Source organism: Sinohyriopsis cumingii, chromosome 15 (assembly GCF_028554795.1).
Source record: "Sinohyriopsis cumingii isolate HCF-2022 chromosome 15, ASM2855479v2, whole genome shotgun sequence".
Classification (NCBI taxonomy): Eukaryota; Metazoa; Mollusca; class Bivalvia; order Unionida; family Unionidae; genus Sinohyriopsis; species Sinohyriopsis cumingii.
The window spans coordinates 145,112,067-145,132,201 of NC_142975.1; the positions used below are offsets into that span (position 1 = coordinate 145,112,067).

At 34.7% G+C, this 20,135-nt stretch overlaps 1 protein-coding gene and 1 long non-coding RNA gene across 3 annotated transcripts in view; both read left to right on the forward strand.

Moving 5' to 3' along the window:
- LOC149782990 (anamorsin homolog) overlaps positions 1-20,135 on the forward strand; it is a 43,119-nt gene continuing 22,984 nt past the window's right edge. The window contains exons 1-3 of one of the 2 annotated variants that reach the window (XM_089934553.1): positions 1-88; positions 8,297-8,387; positions 17,349-17,518. In XM_089934553.1, the coding sequence (XP_089790679.1) occupies positions 17,362-17,518 (157 nt within the window). In that variant the 5' untranslated portion in view covers positions 1-88; positions 8,297-8,387; positions 17,349-17,361. The remainder of the gene's footprint in view (positions 89-8,296; positions 8,388-17,348; positions 17,519-20,135) is intronic. The other variant, XM_089934554.1, reaches the window with a different exon arrangement.
- On the forward strand, positions 3,530-5,735 carry LOC149782991 (uncharacterized). The gene is made up of 2 exons (XR_016414484.1): positions 3,530-4,419; positions 4,884-5,735. It is a non-coding gene; the product is annotated as an uncharacterized LOC149782991 (long non-coding RNA).

Genomic DNA, 20,135 nt, shown 5'->3' on the forward strand with positions numbered 1-20,135 from the left:
GTCTACTATTAGACAAGGTGAAGGTCGAGAATTCAGCAAAAGGGAAACGAAACGTGCGAGTTTTCTCTAAAGAACAGGAATATTTTAAGTGTGTATATTTTTTTTAACAGATTGTGCTGCTGATTATCCATTTATTGTCTTTAATCTTTAATCTAATTATAAAATGTCAAAGAGAAATACACAGTATGGAGTGTTCCAAGGTACTCGGAATCTGCACCTAATTTCGAGGAGCACTGTTTTTGAGCAGAGGGGCTCGTATCGTTGCTTACAATTGACCTGTCATACATGTGCTATAATAACTACAAGGGAGGACATTTCTCTCCCTGCTCGTGCGACCTATTTATGAATAAACGCTGACATTTCAAGCTACTTGCGTAGCTAAATAAATTTTGTACCGATATTTAGCGCCGGCATTCGATAGTCCTACATGTAAGATCTCGACGCAGATATTTATGTTGTGGGCGTCATGGTCTTACAGCCACACTAACGGCGTTACGAAAGTCAAATTTTCAGGAATATTTCACACAACTGACAATTAATGACACTTTTCTACAAAGTAAAGTCATAATGTTTTAGTCCGACTTTACTTATTCTAATGTCTTTTCTTGAATAAATTAAAATTCTCACAAAAGAAATGGACCTGTTCAAGTTTCATTGGCCTACATTTCAGTTGGCTTGAAAGCCAGGAATGTTGAAATTGGGTTAAGTAGAAATATTATTCTTTAATGAAACGAATAAAGATATATTATGCCTATTGGAACTGTAAGCAATGGCTCATTTCATTCAAGAAACATATCCCCAGCATGGACCAACTTGAACTTCGGCATACCTCGACTACCGTTGCATTACAGCAAATTCAGATGTATGTCAATGGAACGTGAAAATGCGTCCATTTGCTAGTATCATATTTTCATTCTACCAGGATAAAGACAGCACAGTAAGTATATTAATTACACATAAATTAGTGGAAGAGTGTCGATATAGGCTGCCAAGTGTGTGAGATATTCCTGAAACTTTGATTACTCATTCTGATGTCGTTGGAACATGCTATACAAGGCCATTATTTGGATAGTAAGACATGGCACTAAAATAAAAATAAAATGTGCTGTGTCTTACATTGTAGGACTAAGGCATTCAACTGTGTATCTGTATCAAAAGTTTGACTTAATATCATACCTTTAAGGAATGCCAAATCATTTTTCCATGGCACTGCTCGACTTTGGCCCTGATCGCGCCTGCTTAATGTGCAAAAACAACACCCTGAATGGAATACTGCCTTCTCATTGGCCAACTGAAAATAAGTTATAAATAAATACAGGACATCATTTTCTTTTAACCAATGAGAGGACAATAATCCATTTAGCACTTTGTTCTTGCATATTAAGCGCAAGCAAGGAGAGACGTATCCTTCCTTGTAGTTATTATACAGTAGATGTATGACAGGTCAATTTTAAGCAATGGTACAAGCACCTGTGTTTTCAATTAGTCCTACAATGTAAGACATAGCACATGATAATTTTGTTTTACTGCTATGTCTTACTACCCAAATAACAGGCTTGTGTAGCGTGTTCCGAAGTAGGTTGACATCGGAACGACTAATCATAGTTTCAGGAATAACTCACATACTTGGCAGCCCATATCAACACTCTTTGACAAATTAATATGTAATTAATATACTTATTGTGCTGTTTTTATCCTGGTGGATTCAACATTGGACACCAGCAAATGGACTCATTTTCATGTTCCATTGACATACATTTGAATTTGTTGAAATGCGACGGTAGTCAAGGTAGACGAAGTATGTTCAAGTAGGTTTATGTGGGGGATGTGTTTCTTGAATGAAATGAAGCGTTGCTTACAGTTCCAATAGGCATAATGTATTTTTATTCATTTTTGTGAAAAAATAATATTTCAATTTAACCCGATTTCGGCATTCCCGGTTTCATCACTTTCCAGCCAACTGAAATGTAGGCCAACGAAACTTGAAAACAGGTCCATTTCTTTTGTGAAAATTTGAATTTATTACAGAAAAGACGTCAGAGTAAGTAAAGTCTGACTAAAACATGACTTTACTTTGTAGAAAAGCTTTGCTATCTTAGTTGTCAGTTGTGAGATATTCCTGAAATTTTTTCTTTCATTAAAATGTTAGTCAGCATCTAAACATGCTACACAGCACTGTTAGTTAAGCAGTAAGACCCTGACACCCAAAACATAAATATCAGCATCGAGGTCTTACATATAGGACTACATTTTCATTATTATTTAAGAGGACGACCTGATAATTAGGATGTGGGTTGAAGTCATAGTGGGCATACATTCGATGTTGAGTAGTTCTGTTTCGCCCAATTTGCCAGTGGAACTGGAGGCCATTTTTCAAGAATATCTAGTATATTTGAGAGTCCATATTGACTTTGTTGCATAGCTTGAGTTTGAGCGCTTTGGTCGTACTATAGTTAACTCATGTGTTTTCTTCCTGATCGAAGTAAGGCCCAGAACAATCAGCTGGTTGTGTTTTTCAGGATCTGTTGGCAACCTTATCAGTTGGTTGATGAGCAATGGTAGAATAGAAAATACAAAAGCTTGGTTGAAGAAGGGGTTCTGTTTCATAGCCAAAATGAACATGTCTAAACTATTAACATACAATCCCATTTGTTTGTACCCCATTTCTGATTTTAAAAAACAGAAGGCATCAAGGATATAAAAAAATATACAAAACACGAGTCATTTGATTTATTGATTTATAAGTTTATATTAGTAAACATACTTTGGTGCTGGTACAGAAAATCTTCCTTAACCTACAGCATGGTTTCAGTTTTGAATTATATAATCAAAAAAGTTACGTGAATCTACTTTGGTTTTTGAAAATTACGACCAGTCCCATATACATATTACCAATGATTGTAATGATATTGTTGATGTAATTAATTAAGAATTTAATAAGAACTCGTCAGTATACCAAGTTTTCATTGTTCATCTTAGTTGCAGAATTCACAATAGTGTATGCATATTTTTAATTATGGACACTTGAAAATTCCAGTAACTTGAGTTCTTGGTACCCATTTTTTTTTTTTTAACTCTCGTTTGTTTGATCTATTTCTACAAAATGAGTATTAGTCTTTGAGTGTCCAGGTTATCAACAAGTCCAAGCGATTGTAAAGGGTTTAGATGAAGTGACATAGGCCACACCTTGGTAAATAAGGAGACTGCTTTATCATTGCATTGATCATCAAGCTAATTCTGCATGCATGTTTTGACACTTCACTTTGAAAAGCATCATTCAGGACACTTTTATCCACTGTACTTTAAATCTATCTGGAATGTTTGGATCACTTGCATATTATCAGTTAAAATATTTATGAAATATTACCAAGATATTGGAATTTCTTAAATGTGACACTAGTTAAAATTTAAGTTGATGATTTCACATAACATTGATTTGCTGATAAAATCCTTTTTTAAGTACAATGTACTGAAAGAAAAGAAACTCTACTTTCAGTTTGTAATCCTCTACAGAGTTATGTATCATTGGGCCAAAATTAAAATTAAGTTTGTTTCCCCTTACCCGACCGACCCTCTTAAAATCCGCCGACTGAAAAAAATTTTTTGAAAAATTTGCGATAGTATTTTTTTTTTTTTTTTTTGTTTTGTTCAAAAGTTCGTTTTTTCGTTTCGTTTCGTTGTGCGATCCGTATTTTCATGCAGTCAACAAAATCGATGTCACTAGCGCGCGAAAAACGTTTGTTGCAAGGTGTTTAAATTAGATAGGAAAAGCATCATGACCGGCATGGCCGGCAAAAGAAAATACGAAGAAGATTTCATTATATGTGTAAGCGTAATCGCGAAATGCAGGAAATCAAACAAAAAAATTTGTAACAACAGAATACTAGAATACTCAACGGAGTGTACATGGGATGATGTATATCACGACATTACCAATGATACAGACTTTCGCCCTCATAAAGCAGATGTACTGAACGTCAGTTTATCAGACAAACTGGATGGAACGATGACTTTTCATCCAGACCTTCACGAAGGTCTGCATGTGGTGAAAGAGTTTAATCAGCGACTGAAATATGTTACATTTACGGTGACCCGTGATGAAAGTGTTGGGTTGGATGATGTTTCCTCAACTACTACTAGTACAGAAAATCAACAAGCACCACCTGCACGGACTGCCTTTTCTGTTTTAATGTCTACTTCCGTGGCAACAAAGCTACCACAACTTAAGGACACAAATGCTGAGCATTTCACTGGTATAAACAATTTTTTTTATATGAAATAATGTTATTTTCAAACATCTGTCTGACAGTTATTAGAAATGAATTCATGCACCCTCTGACAACTGCAATCTTTCTAGAATTTTGACACATACTTTGGAGAAATACGACTATACTTGTGGTTCTGTTATCACACCTGATGGTAAGTTCTAATGATTTAATATTTTATACTTTTATCCAAGTCCTTAATACTTTATTCAAAAATATACCTATACACTCTTCACATACTGAATGCGGTTTGACTCTTACCTTGATTTAGAATCATGTCTGACACTGTCAGAGAGCCCAGATAGTTTTTAACACTCTTTCATGTCAGATATTGCTTTTTTTAACTGTGATTTTCTCTTAGTACTAGCCATTGCACTAAAATTTTAATGTGAATATTATTTTACAAGTATTCCTGTTTCCTGGTCCATGCTCCCAATTTTTAGTGAAGTCCAAGTTGCTCATTTATCTTTTTATACTAGTTTCTCTGTGTTTATAAAGATAATTATTTACAGATTTAGTTTCAGGTTCTATATGCTATTTGTTGTGTATCATGTCTAGTCACCTTCGGACATTAAAGTTCAATTTTGGATAATTGGTGTTCTTTTTAATATATTTTAGGAGACATCCTACAGGGAAAAGTGTTTGTAAGACTACAATTGTCTTGTGCTGTACACATTGAATTCCCATACTATGCCAGCAACATTGGCAGACCAGATATTTGTGCTCATTGTGGAGCCATAGGAGCAGAAAAATCCCAGGAAATGACTGGAAGATTCCGTACTGTTCTACCAGTGTGCCAGCAGTGTTTAGCATCTGGAAAGGACATTCCAAAACGAAACCCAGTTAAAAACTAACCAGCAGCTCTTAGTGACATTTAAAATGATGTTTTGCATTGTTTGTTTCTTTTTTGTTAGTTAGATTTCTACATGTATTTAGTGTTCTGACATTACTTTATTGACATGTTTCTGCATATTTGAGACACTATTCAATGTCTAACTTTATATTTGTGCATTTTGACAGGTCTTGCAAATATGTTAAGTCTCATTATATATTGAACCCAATGATACTAGTCAGAAAGAATACTCAAGACTTTTAAAATACTTTTATTAATTATTTTAAAACATTTTTATACATTTGACCTAGTCAGAAAAAATACTAAGGGTTATTCCAGCAAATATCTACCTTAACCCAACACTCCTCAAAAACTCGGAAAAAAACACTTCTTGCACCTTTACATGTGTATCTTTATATTTCATTGAAATTACTCTCATTTAATATATGTTTCAAAATTTGAGTAAATCTGTTAAATTGGTACCCTGGCCAATGCCTGCAGGGAGTATTTTTATTGGAATAGCCCTTATCAAAAACTAATCTAGTCTATAAAACATTTTAAACTTGTTCACAAGTTACTGTATTTCAGTTCATGAGTTACTGTATTTCAGTATTATTATTAAAGTTGAATTTATCGTTTTTCTGTTTCCTATGTGTCAGTTTATAGTGTCATGAATTTCATGAGAAAAAAAAATTATTAGCCTACCTACCTACCCAACTTCAAATTGTTGGGTAGGGTAAGGGGAAACAAAGATATTTTTAATTGCGGCCTTGTAATCCTACAAAAGAGACCCTTGCACATGTCCCAGCAGTATTTGCCTTGATGATTTTCTTTTCTTCATCAAGTAGTAGTAAAATAATGATTCTAAAGATGTTTACCTAAATTGTTGGATATATTTAATGAAACATGTTTACAAACTGAATCTTGTCTTAATTAGAGGAGAAAGAATACAGCAAATGTAACAGTTGCAGGGTGTCAGCTGCAATACTAATGTGCAGAACGGGATAAAGGTTGAGTTCTGATTTGGTTTGAGTAAATAGCATTGTTTTGATTTTGTATACCATGTGCATGTTCAGACATTTTGGTAAATGTTGCAGCCTTATTAGTAGCCCTCCAGTGAAAATTCTTTATAAATATTCGCAGTGCTTCCATTAGTCGAACTGCATCACATTTTATGTTGTTACTTTGTTGATGTCTTATGTTGTGATCATGAAATGATTATTTAGAGATCACTTGATTTCAAAAGAAGCCTTGCCTGTGGAAGCAAACTTAGAGTATGAGCTGTTAAAATAAAACTTGTTACTCAATGTTTTGGTTGGTAGAGAACCATAGTTATCAGCATATATTGCAATTTGTGATGGGATTATTTCACTCTTTCTTACCTATGCCTTGTTGAAAAAAGATCTTTGAGGAATTCCTCTTTATCCAGGAAACCAAATTCACTACTCACAAACTTGATTGAGTAGGAACTAGTTTCCATATACCTGGCCCAGGTAGAGGTTACATTATATTGTCTACAGAAGCCATAAGACCACTTCACACCTATTGCAATATACATATTGCATATAAGATGAGGTCATTACTCATGAATGGGTATCAGGTAAAGCAATTGTTTATCAGATCTGAATATAAATTTCTTATGGTTTGGCAGAGAATCCGAGTCTCTGATTTGGGCATTTTATAACTGGTCATAAAGTCAGTCCATATGGAAATGTCAGTTATGACAAATTCAGAGATCTACATTTAACATATTAATATTAAATTTGGCCAAATGTTTGACTGTGAATAAATCACTTCCCAAAGAAATATTTGAGATATTCCGTGCATTGAACTAAACAAGTTCCACCCATTACTAAAGAAATGTTTATGTTTTTAATGAGTTCGAAGATAAACAAGGAGAATAACACCTACTTTCATTTGATTATTTATTTGAAGCCATCAAATTTTCAGTCTAGATCCTCAAAATGTCATTAATTGATTTTGATGACTTTGTTCATGGTGTTTTCAATGTGGCTTGACTGGGAGTGGTGTGTGTCAATAAATACCAAAATAGACCAAAGAAGATCAATTTGGTAAATTTTTTAAAATCAACAAACATTCTAATAAGTAAATTTAGTGTTTCAGCTCTATTAAACATCACCCTTTTAAGGATTTGTAGCTTTCTCACTCACTTATCTTACAAAAATATTTGAGCAATATGTGCAATAGATTAAATCATTTAGATTTATCTAGCTTTGAGAGCTTGCAATGACAAAATGTACTTAATAATCAGTGATATTGAAAATGGAATAATAAGTATAAATGTCAGAATTAGTTTTTTGGATTCTAATATATTTTATTCATATTACAGGTTGCATGTGTTCTAAAATTTTTGAGTAATGCAGTCACATCAAAGTTAAAACAGGGAGGGGGCATGTTTTATTTAAATGTCCCATTTTGCATCTTTAGAAATAAAACAACCTTAGGTTAGATTTAAAGCTGTTATATACTCCTATATACTTTAAAAAAAATTTATTGTCATCATCCATATTATCTTTTCATCATCTATATTATCTCTGCAAAAGAAATTGAATTTTGAAGCCTCACTGGAGGCACTATGAGTATATTTTATCTTCATCTTCACATTTAAGCAAAAGAGCCTCTGGCGTTAAACATTATATTAATTCTTTTTTAATACGTTGAAACAAATATTTCATAGTCTGTGAAACCTGCAGGTGATTATATAGTACATGCCCTGTAATTTCTCTGTAAGAGCTTTTAATAAATTATCTCAGCATATTAATCTGTCAAGGAACTATTCTAACTCTCAAAGATGAAACTATTGACTTGTATTATTATATGCAATTAAAATATGTAATATGGTTTCCATTAACTAGATGGATTCAGACATCCTAATGTATTATATGCCTCACTTCAGCATGTCCAGAATTCTACCACTGGACAACCAAGTAATAAACCTCTATCACCTCATCTGTTCCTAAGACAACTTGTTTTTGCAACAAAAACCTGTTAACTGCACCTATTAATCAATTTTCAGTAATCAGTAAAGAAAACAGTGCCAGCTTACATATCATTTCAGGGTCAGAATTATATTGTCAACCTTGTGTGAACACAGGAAAGGGAATAACTGAATCTTACGTCACAGATTTATGCATATCTTAGCAAATTGTCCATAAAAATTATTTTTATTTCATTTTAGCCTATCTTCTGCAACAAGCATTGAAAAGGATCACTGACATCTGCTGCTAATAGACTGTATAGTATAGGTATACTGGACATCAGAACTCAAGGTGACAGAATGGTTAATACTAAATACTGATAAAGATGTATATTTTAGCTAATACTGAGAACTGACAACTAAAGGTGTATATTTTGGCTTATACTGTGTACTGACAACTAATGGTGTATATTTTGGCTAATACTGTGTACTGACAACTAAAGGTGTATATTTTATCTAATACTGAGTATTGACAACTAAAGGTGTATATTTTATCTAATACTGAGTACTGACAACTAAAGGTGTATATTTTATCTAATACTGAGTACTGACAACTAAAGGTGTATATTTTGGCTTATAGTGAGTACTGACAACTAAGATGTATATTTTGGCTCATTGTGAGTATTGACAACTAAAGGTGTATATTTTGGCTTATACTGTGTATTGACAACTAATGGTGTATATTTTGGCTAATACTGAGTATTGACAACTAAAGGTGTATATTTTGGCTTATTGTGAGTATTGACAACTAAAGGTGTATATTTTATCTAATACTGAGTACTGACAACTAAAGATGTATATTTGGGCTTATAGTCAGTACTGACAACTAAAGGTATATATTTTATCTAATACTGAGTACTGACAACTAAAGATGTATATTTTGGCTAATACTGTGTACTGACAACTAAAGATGTATATTTGGGCTTACAGTCAGTACTGACAACTAAAGGTATATATTTTATCTAATACTGAGTACTGACAACTAAAGATGTATATTTTGGCTTATAGTGAGTACTGACAACTAAAGGTGTATATTTTGGCTTATGCTGAGTACTGATAACTAAAGGTGTATATATTGGCTTATAGTGAGTACTGTTAACTAAAGGCGTATATTTTGGCTTATAGCAAGTACTGATAACTGAAAGTGTATATTTTGGCTAATACTGAGTACTGACAACTGAAGGTGTATATTTTGGCTAATACTGATTACTGATCACTAAAGATGTTTATTTATCTAAAACTGGATGTTGATAACTAAAGGTATATATTTCACTTACCGAGTGGCAGATTTCAGTGGGTACATATGCTAGTCATATTAAGTTATGCTGCCACTGGTACTACTGTGACTGTTGAATACCATACATATAAGACAATGTCACCAATATTATGCAAGAGGTAGAGTTCACCTGTACAAGGTTTTGTTGGTTGTTGTTGTTGTTGTTGTTGTAGGGTTTAACGCCATTTTTCAGCACATGATAGGCTATACATGGCGGCCAGTATTAATGGTGGAGGAAGAACCCGGGAAAACACCGGAAAGAACCACCGACCCTCGAGAAGCTACTGGCAAGCTTTCTCACATACCCACATTGGCTGAATCCGAGACTCGAACCTATGCAGACAGAGGTGAGATGGCAGTGATCCGTAACGGAGAGCGCTTTAGACCACTCGGCCACTCGGGGCCCCGGTTTTGTTGGTAATGGTGGTGAAAGTTTGAGAGTACTGAGATTTGTCATGAACAGATTAAACAGACCTTGGAAAGTTTTCATGAAACTAGCATATATATTCACTGCAATTACATAATGATGTACATGAAAATATTGACGGTGGAATTAATAGGAAACATTAGGTATCTTGTTTATGGGTGATTAACAAGATGGCTGCCATGTATATATGGTCTTAACACAGCTCCACTCAACTCCATGAACTTGGTGTAAAAACTGGTGTTAAATATGCTAATACCTGTAGCCATCATTTATACTGTGGATTTATGACAATATTAAGTTAGTGTAAGTGAAATTTTATGTGCACATGTTCATGTATTCAAGTGAATTTGGAAACCTGTTCAAAACAAAGGATTTTTGGCTATCCAAGATGGCTACCAAAGTGGATATACTTGAAATTGAACTACACCTACCATATCTGAACTTCAGTTGATACCAACTCAAACACATTATGCAAGTTTCATTCAATTGTTTATGGATATGTGCTAGTCATAAATAAGGATTTGATATACTTTTACTATCACTGCTATGAACAAGCTGAAAATATCAGAATCATGGAAACATATTTAAATACCAGCCTTGTAGGTTCCTTACTCAACACACTCAGCTCAACCTTTTCTGCATCATTCTCTGGCTTTAGTATGTCTGATATACCTGAAGGTCAGAGCCACACAGATAATTCCATACAGGAAAGTCATGTTCAGAATAAAAATGAAAACAATGGTGCAGATGATGATTTGGAGTTATCCAATATGGCTGACATTTATCCAGAATTCTTGAGGGTCAGACATAATAAATACAGTATCACTGTGAATATAGAGCCACAATAGTTTGAGGTTGTAAAACAAATATTGGATTCAGAACCTTGCATGACTTCATGCAGTTCAAGTGTACAAAATGGTATTATCTACAGAACACAAGACAAAAACACTGTGACAGCTACATTGTATAAAACAACATGTGTCTTACATATACAGGGGCTGAACAGTCTCACATGGTTAGATCATATTATCTGTAAACATAGACAGGATGAGAATACCCATGCTAAAGGCAGTTATATGCTGACATCTACACCAGTAACTAGATGTAGTACCAAACATGAAACAGCTCCTAAAGTCTTTGACCTCAGTGACTCAGGCAATAAAATTAACACCCCTCCAGAGTGTCAGGCAATTACATGCACCATAAATCATGACCACAGCAGTGATGGCTTAAGCCTTAATGATTTCTTCATGTGTGTACATAAAAAAATAATTAGGAACTTTGAGGTCCAAATCGAAGAATTAAAACTACAGTTACATGCTATTAAATCAGCACAGGGAAAGGTTAATGAGCAAGTAACCTCATGTGAAACAGCAATTCAGACAGACTCCCAAATATCAAAAGTATCAGATGCTCAGACACAGACAATCCCAGTACCAGCCAAAAGAAAAGGTAAAATAACCATGCAAATAAAAACTGATGCCCAAAGTAATCCTGCATTGCAAACAACAGTACCCCCCTCTCAGTCATGTGTCACACCTGCAACAGCAATAAGTGTACATCCATAGCCCGCAGTTCAGACAAGTCTGTTACCTTCACCAACAACTGCATTTCCCAGTGCTCAGACAAATGTGTCAAAATCAACACGAGTAGTTCACACAACTGAAACACCAATTTCAGCACCCCTTCCTTCAAGATATGTGTCTGAAATACAATCCAGAGTCCAACACACGACATCACAAGCCAGAAAAGATAGGACTCTAATAATTGGCTCATCAATTTTGAAAAGTATAATACCAAGGAGACTTTTTAAAACAGATGTACAGACTCTAAGAGGTGCAAAAATCAACAACATTACAGACAGAATAATGAACAGTGACCTAACCAAATACAAACAAATTATTATTTTAGTAGGTGGAAATGATGCCTGTGAGGGAAGGTCACTAAATCAACTCAAAACAGATTTTGAAAGTTTATTGTATGCTGCTAGGTACTGCAGCCCAAATACATGTAAATTAATGATATCGGGACTACCTCCTCGTGTGGACACCAAGGCCAAAGAAATAAATGATCTGATAATTGACCTATGTGAAGACTTCAACCTACAGTACATTCCACAATACACATCTTTCTTTCTTCAGAATCAGGATGTCAACCTTAGTCTCTGCCACAGAGACAAAATTCATCTAAGCAGAAAAGGAACCTCTCAGCTACTGAGAAATATTAACATGTACCCAGTGGGACTCTTGACTCTAACTATTCAGTGGACACTATTGTAGATGCAAATGTAAATGGATTTTCAGGGTTTGTATGTGACTTTGAAGATGCTAATATATATGAACATTTAAATATAGAAATAGGATGTCAGAATGATAAAAGTAGTATGGAGACAATCTCAGTGAGTACCCCATTGCATGATGACATACATATAATTGATATGAAACTAAATACAAAAGGTTTTAACATAGGTCACTTAAATGTACAAGGTATAGTGGGAAAGATAGACCAGATTAAGTTAATGCTGTCTTCCAATGAAAATAATATACATGTTCTAGGACTCACTGAAACCAAATTAAATGCTAACCACAATGACGATCTATTTCACTGTCAAGGCTACAATAAACCATTGCGTAGGGACAGAGAGACAGCAAGGGGGGGGGGTCTGTTGTATACATTAGGGAAGATGTAAATGTAAAAAGGCGACTTGACTTGGAGTCACATGAAATTGAGAGTATCTGGGCGGAAATTTTTCAAAATAATGCAAAATCTTTCCTAGCTGGTTTCATTTATAGACCACCTTCCTCCAAAGCATTTTGGAATGATAACTTTTTGAAACAAATGGAAAATGTTCTAGCACAGGAGAAAGAAACATATATACTCGGAGATATAAATAAGGACCTTCTCAATACTCAAATAAGGAACAACTGGATGGAATTTATTGAATCATTAGACCTAGACCAGCTGGTAAATGAGCCTACAAGGGTAACAGAAAAATCGAGCACTCTTATTGATCACATTTATACCAACCTACCAGACAATGTGGCTTGTGTTAATGTACCGAATGTTGGTCTTAGTGACCACTATCCTACTTTTTTGACAAGAAAGGTTAAATGCAAGAAAAATAAGAAAAATACACATAAAACGATCACTTACAGATTGTTCAGAAATTTTAATGAAGAACAATTTCTCAATGACCTATATAAAGTTCCATGGAATATGATCCAAAATTTGGATGACATAGATGAAGCCATGAGGGTGTGGACTGACTTATTCATGGATGTAGTATCTAAGCATGTACCACTGAAAGTACATAGAGTAAAGACTGAAATTCAACCTAATTGGCTTACTACTGAAATCCTAGATACTATGAAAACATGAGACAAATTCAAGGCTATGGAAAACCATGCACAATATAAAGTATGGAGAAATAAAATAACAAGTGTGATTAAAACAGCTAAAAAAACTTATTATCAATCATTGCTTGAAAACAAAAAGAGCAACACAAACTCCATTTGGAAAGTCTTCAATGAACTCACTGGAGGAACGCACAAAAAAACAGACAAATAAAATTCACTCACTTCTGGTAAATGACACCATAGTCACTGATGAAACTGACATTGCAAATGTTTTCAGTGATTTTTTCATCAACATTAACAACATCAACATCAACAAAGAGCCAGTGATAGAAAACAACTTTAATGAACTGAAAAAGTTCTACAGCAGCAAAATCTCTAAGGAGGTATGTTTCTCTATCCCACCAGTGTCAAAAAACTTTGTTAAAAAATTTCTCAGTGAACTTGATACCAAGAAAGCTACAGGACTTGATCAGATTGGTCCACGACTCATTAAATCTTCTGCCTTTGCTATTGTAGATAGCATAACATTCATAATTAATTTAAGTATTGCAACCTCATCTGTCCCCAAAATATGGAAAACTACAAAAGTAACTCCTATTCACAAATCTGGTTCTAAGGATGATCCTGATAACTACCGACCAATCTCAATACTACCAAACTTGTCAAAATTGATTGAAAAACATGTCCATGACTCATTCATGTCATATTTAACCAAACACTTGCTGTTACACCCTAATTAATCAGGCTTTAGACAGAACCATTCCTGTGAGACTGCCTTGATCTCCCTAACTGATAAATGGCTTCAAGCACTTGACCAAGGCAGAATAACAGGAATTGTATTTGTAGATTTCAGGAAAGCTTTTGACATGGTGGATCATGAAATCCTTTTGAAGAAACTGAAAATCTACCAGTGTGATGAAAGAACAATTAGATGGTTTACTTCGTACTTAAATGAGAGAACACAACATGTTTACATAAATAATGTTCTGTCTGAACCTGAAACAATTAGATATAGAGTACCACAAGGCTCATTTCTAGGTCCATTACTATTCATTTTATTTATTAATGACCTACCACTTTTACTAAGAGACTCAATATCATCTACAGATCTCTATGCAGACGACACAACATTGTCAGACATTCAAAACACAAAGCATGAGCTCGAAATTTCTTTACAGAATGCACTAAACAAACTGGAAAACTGGTGCACATGTCATGGCATGGTGGTAAATACTGGTAAAACTAAAATATTACTTATCTCAACACGGCAAAGAAGGACAAATCTTGATAGTGATGAACTATGTCTGACATGGAAGGATACAAATCTGCAAATGGTCTGTCATGATAGATTACTTGGTGTTCTGGTAGATAATAACCTATCATGGACTGAACATATCAAACATATCAGTAAAAAAGTCAATTCAAGTTTATGGCTTCTCAGTAGGATAAGACATTTTTTCCCTGAAAGGCACAGAAAACTATTTTATAACAGTTACATACAACCCTATTTGGACTACTGTAGTACACTATGGGGTAATTCACATGATGAAAACATAGCAAAGCTGGCACATCTTCAAAAAAAGAGCATTTGGGCTAATATCAATCCAGAAAAAAAGCAAGGAAAATTTAGCCAGTAAGTTAAAAATATTACCTATTAAAGACCGAGTCTGTTTGAGAAAAGCCAAATTAATGTACAGGATATCTCATAATAGTGCTCCTGAATATTTACAATCACTATTCCAGTATAGGCTACCTGGTAATACTCCCCACCTGCGATCCATGTCTACCAAACAGTATAAAATTCCCAAATCAAATAAGGAGTTATTTAAATAAAAGTTTCCAATACTCTGGAACTCTGCTCTGGAATAGTATTCCAGTTGAGATTAGAAATGCACACTATATTTCCTTCTTCAAAACCCAATATATGCAGTGGCTTCAGAGATGCAGCTTAAATAAATGAATTCCTTTGTATGAGGGCCTCAAGGTAGATTAGTTTTTAGCTAATTGTGTTACCCTCTTTAAATAAGGTCATTATTATTATTATTATTATTATTATTATTATTATTATAATTATTGTCTGAATTAGAACATTTATTAACTTGAAAATCTTGTTATTGCTACTCAATCTGAATGGATTATCATATCATCATAGGTTTTTTCACTAAAAGGCTTCTTACCATGTTTAGTAAAATGAAAATGTTGCACATTGAACATTGAGAAAGACTTCTTTTAATGATTAGTTGGTCTGAAATGAAATGGTGTTAATCAGACATCCTATTTCATGGCAATTTTTACCATCTTTGAAATGTTCTTATTCCTACTTCAGTCTCCAGAGTTGATAGTCATAACGACATTGAGTTTTCACTAAAAGACTTTAGCATATGTAGCTGGTTTGAAATGAAAATGATGCTGATGAGACCTACACTATGGTAGCCATATTAAAGTCTTATTATGGCCACATTTCCTGACCAGGTGGTCCTGTAGACATGAGATTTTCGTTGAAAAGCATTTTGACATGTTTTTGATCCTAAAATAATGCTGAATTTTAGTGACGGTCTTGAAAATCTTATCACTATTGATCCTGAAGGGATGGTCATATCAACATGGACAAAGCTCAAGCAAATTTTTTTTAGACACAGGCCCAGGGCTGGTGATTTAAAAAATATGACAATCCCAGACTCTAGTTCCACAAGACTGACTCCAATTTCACTTTACCCAAAAATAGAAAAAAAAATCTTATTAAATTAACTTGTGTGACTATTTGCATTACGAAAACTTTTATGCAATATTTTTTCCAGGTCTCGAGGTCAGCCATTGTCTAATTGCTATAACAATGTCCTTCTTACTCATTGGATCGACAGTGTTTATGTTTATTAGGATTGGAAGTGCTTCTTGATTTATACAATTTCTGTTTACACTTTTAACGTTAGTTCATAGGTGCCACTTAATTTGTTTAACCAGTATTTCATTACACTAGAGTATGCTTGTTCACTGGACAGCTGAATTATTATTATTCATTAGCTTAACTTCAAACACCTGGAACAACAGAATAGCAATTAAACAAGACCATTAAAAAATCCAAATACTCAAACACAAGCATTTTTGACAATCTCAGCAATGCCAAAGAATGGTCAATTTTTATAATCAAAGATAAGAGCCAACAGAACCACATTTGATCCATTTAATACTTACAATACCTCAAAAAACATACTGCATTTGGCTTAAGGGGCCATCCATAAATGACGTCACGCGATTTTGGCCAATTTTTTTTACCCCCTACCCACCCCCACCCCTGTCATCACACATTTTTAAACAAATTCCTTCCCCTCGTCACACATTGTCACAAATGTGTGACACCCCCCCCCCCCAGGTGCGTGACGTCATTTATGGACAGCCCCTAAGCTCTCCAGATTACAACAGTAAAGTAACCAATTAACAGCTTGTCATATATACACACAAGCCATAAATCCCATTATGTATTCATGCATCATTGCACTGGTTGCAACAATTGATGGGACAGTTCTGGTACACAATAGACTAGTTGTGGCTGGTTTCTGGTACATACATATCTGAGACAGTATTTTAGAATCACATGTACATGTATGTTAAAGCCATGTCAGCACTAGTTACAGTAACCCAGTCAGTCTGTTCCCGATTCATAGCTTACGTGATTCGCTTTGTACACAACGTTTAGCTCTTTCATTAGAAACCACTCTTTTTTTGTTGTTGCATTAAATAGTTTATCCTGTTTGAAAATGATGCAGATCTTACTTCCGACATGACTGTCTTGATGGCCATCCTGAAATCTTCACATGGTTACTTCTGAATGGATCAGCATATTTGCATGAGATTTTCATTAAAACACTTCTTGCAATTTCGAATTGGTTCTGATTGTAAATGGTACTGATCTGACCACCAATATATCTATTTTTATGAAGGAGTTTTGATTGCAAGATGTAACTGACCTCTTGGTCAAATCAGAGTTCATTTCTTGCATTTTTATATTTCATTTGTGCTTTTGAACTCTATGACTTGTACATATACAAGTGAATCTAACAAATATCACAAATGATGCCATTTAAATTATTTTCATTTTCAGTCAAAATATATTGAATGATATGTTTAGCCAAATTTATTACATGGATAAACCTTGATAATGAGAGACGTTCACTAATTTTCTTTCCATGATATCAGGTTCAAGGTCAAGATGGATAGAATTCAGGTAGAGGCAGGACAGAGAGTTCTTTTGATATGGTCAGGCGATGCATCAATGGATACCATACAGTCAGCAGTTCAGCAGCTGAGTCAGAAGGTAACAGAAAATGGAAAGGTACAAATGGAACACATCGACAGGCTAGCTTTAGGTAAATAATAGTTATCATGATCTGAAAGCAATCATTTATGTCAAAATTTTTCACTGAGCCCTTTTTTAGTGCTGTAAACTTTGATGTTATAAAACTCCAGTTGAAGGTGTCAGCAAGTATCCAAGTACTCGGGTACCCGTCTGTTCATAAATTGCCAGGTAATAAAATTCGCTATAGGGTACCCATTCAGTTCATGTTAAAAAAATAAACACCCCCCAAACAAAAAAAAACATGATTTCGAGTTCAGATCAAAGATTATATCTGACGACACCAGGAGCAAGCACGACACAAAATAACGAGTAAGTTCTAGGCTCTTGTCATGTGACATTGATCCATCGTAGACCTCCATCTCCTGATGTTCATATCGTTGGCGTGTGTGACTGTTTGGCTATGTACTCGAACAGCTTCCTTGTTTTCTATTTATAGTAACTGTTAGTGATGGGAATCTGTTAGAAGTTCATAATCGATCATTAGTTCCACACAACTTACTGATAATCGATTATAATTGGCTACTACAAGTAAATTTTAATGTTAATAAATATACAGGAGTAATCTTTTATATATATACATTAACCTAATAAAAACTTTACATTTTTTATTACGTTATTTTTTTTCTACAAAACAACTTTCTTTGGCTTACCAGTTTTATGCAACTGAAAGACTGTTGCAATCCCTCAGAACACTTACTCATATGTGATTTGTGTATTGTTTAAAGTATAGAAGGATATGCTTTTCTTCTTGTCATTATTTACTAATACTACAATTAAAGCAGTTTAGATTCAAACACCCCCCCACCACCAATTCAAAAAACTTTTAAATTTATTAACTGAACAAATTATCAGCAAAATCATGTAGTTGTGTAAAGATAGAACATCTAAAGCTAAAATTCTTACGAAGTTACTAAAGTGTTATCCACATTAAACAAAACCAAAGATTTGACTAGCACAGATCATGTCATTTTCAGAAAACTGATTATAGCACTGATAATGAACCAATAATTCACATTTTACATTTAAACTGAAACAAAACACCAAAAACTGTTTACATTTATTAACTTGAAAGTTTAACAGCAAAGTCACATAACAATTTTAAAAAATCTAAGAACAGAATTCTTAATACTAGATCAAAATGTGATCCATGTTACAAGTTAAACAGATGGTACAGTAACATACAAGTCAATGGTTTGAGTAATACTGAACACATAAATCATTTTTCAGAATACTGCTTATTCTTGTGTTTGTTACACCGACACTTGCAATATTCAACATTTTTTATTAAGAATATTATCAAGTCCACATTGTCACAGCTTAAACAAACCTGTTTCTTGCTGACAACTTGCTGACAAGATGTCCAGCCAGACTGAATACCTTCTCACTGGATACAGATGATGCCAGAATACTTAGATACTTCTGAGCTAGTAAGCTTAGATGGAGGTAGAACTGGCAGTCTTGTTTCCACCACTGTAACATTGTGAGATTGGTATCAGATGGAGCAGCAACTAGATATCTGGAAACCTCCTGGTGGATGACATCTGTTATTGGCTGTTGACTTTCACTAAGGCAAACAACATCTTGCAACCAGTCATCCATGTTAACATTGATCTTTGCTTTCTTGTTTGGTGGACTAGGTGTAACCACAGTTTTATCATTGACATCTCGGACATTTAGTAGTGATGGTACTATTGGTAGAGGTGGCAATGTGTCTGAAGGCTGTTCATCACAAGTCCTTGGTTCCACTTTGACATTCACTTTGACATCAGCCGTATCAAGAGGAACCTTCAAAAGCAGAGCATGTCCATATGCTCACTCACTGTCAGGTAGAAACTCAAGATCCTTCATAGTATGATTCAATAAACAGCCCAATGGAGCTAGATCTTGTCCTGTGTTAAATTGTCATGTTCTTGTCTCATTGCATCTTTAAGTTTGGCAGTTGGAGGTGGATCATTTGTTTTAACGTATCTGGCAAGTTCAAGAAGTATTGGGATAATTTTATGATGGGTTGTTGATTGTCTCCGCTAACACAGTTTGTTGCATTCACGAACAGTGAGAGAACTTCCATAAGTTTTTCAACCAATGCTTGTTCGTCAAATGTATAAACATAGTTTTTCAATGTTGCAGCGGCTGACTTGCTTATGTTTGGGTCACTGATAATAGCCATAATAGCAGGTGTCTGCTCAAGCTGTCATTCAAGCATGTCATTAGTGCTATTCCATCTAGTCGGGGGGCCCCGAGTGGCCGAGTGGTCTAAAGCGCTCTCCGTTACGGATCACTGCCATCTCACCTCTGTCTGCGTGGGTTCGAGTCTCAGATTCGGCCAATGTGGGTATGTGAGAAAGCTTGCCAGTAGCTTCTCGTGGGTCGGTGGTTCTTTCCGGGGTTTTTCCTCCACCATTAATACTGGCCGCCATGTATAGCCTGTCATGTACTGAAAAATGGCGTTAAGCCCTACAACAACAACAACAACAACAACCATCTAGTCGGAACATCCATCTTGAGTTTGTTTCCTCTAGCACCTATGTCAAGTAGGAACTGCTGCTTACTCATTAGCAAATCATTTATGCTTGTGCTTAGATGGAAAAAGTTCACAAGTTTGCACCCCATTGCAATGATTCATGACA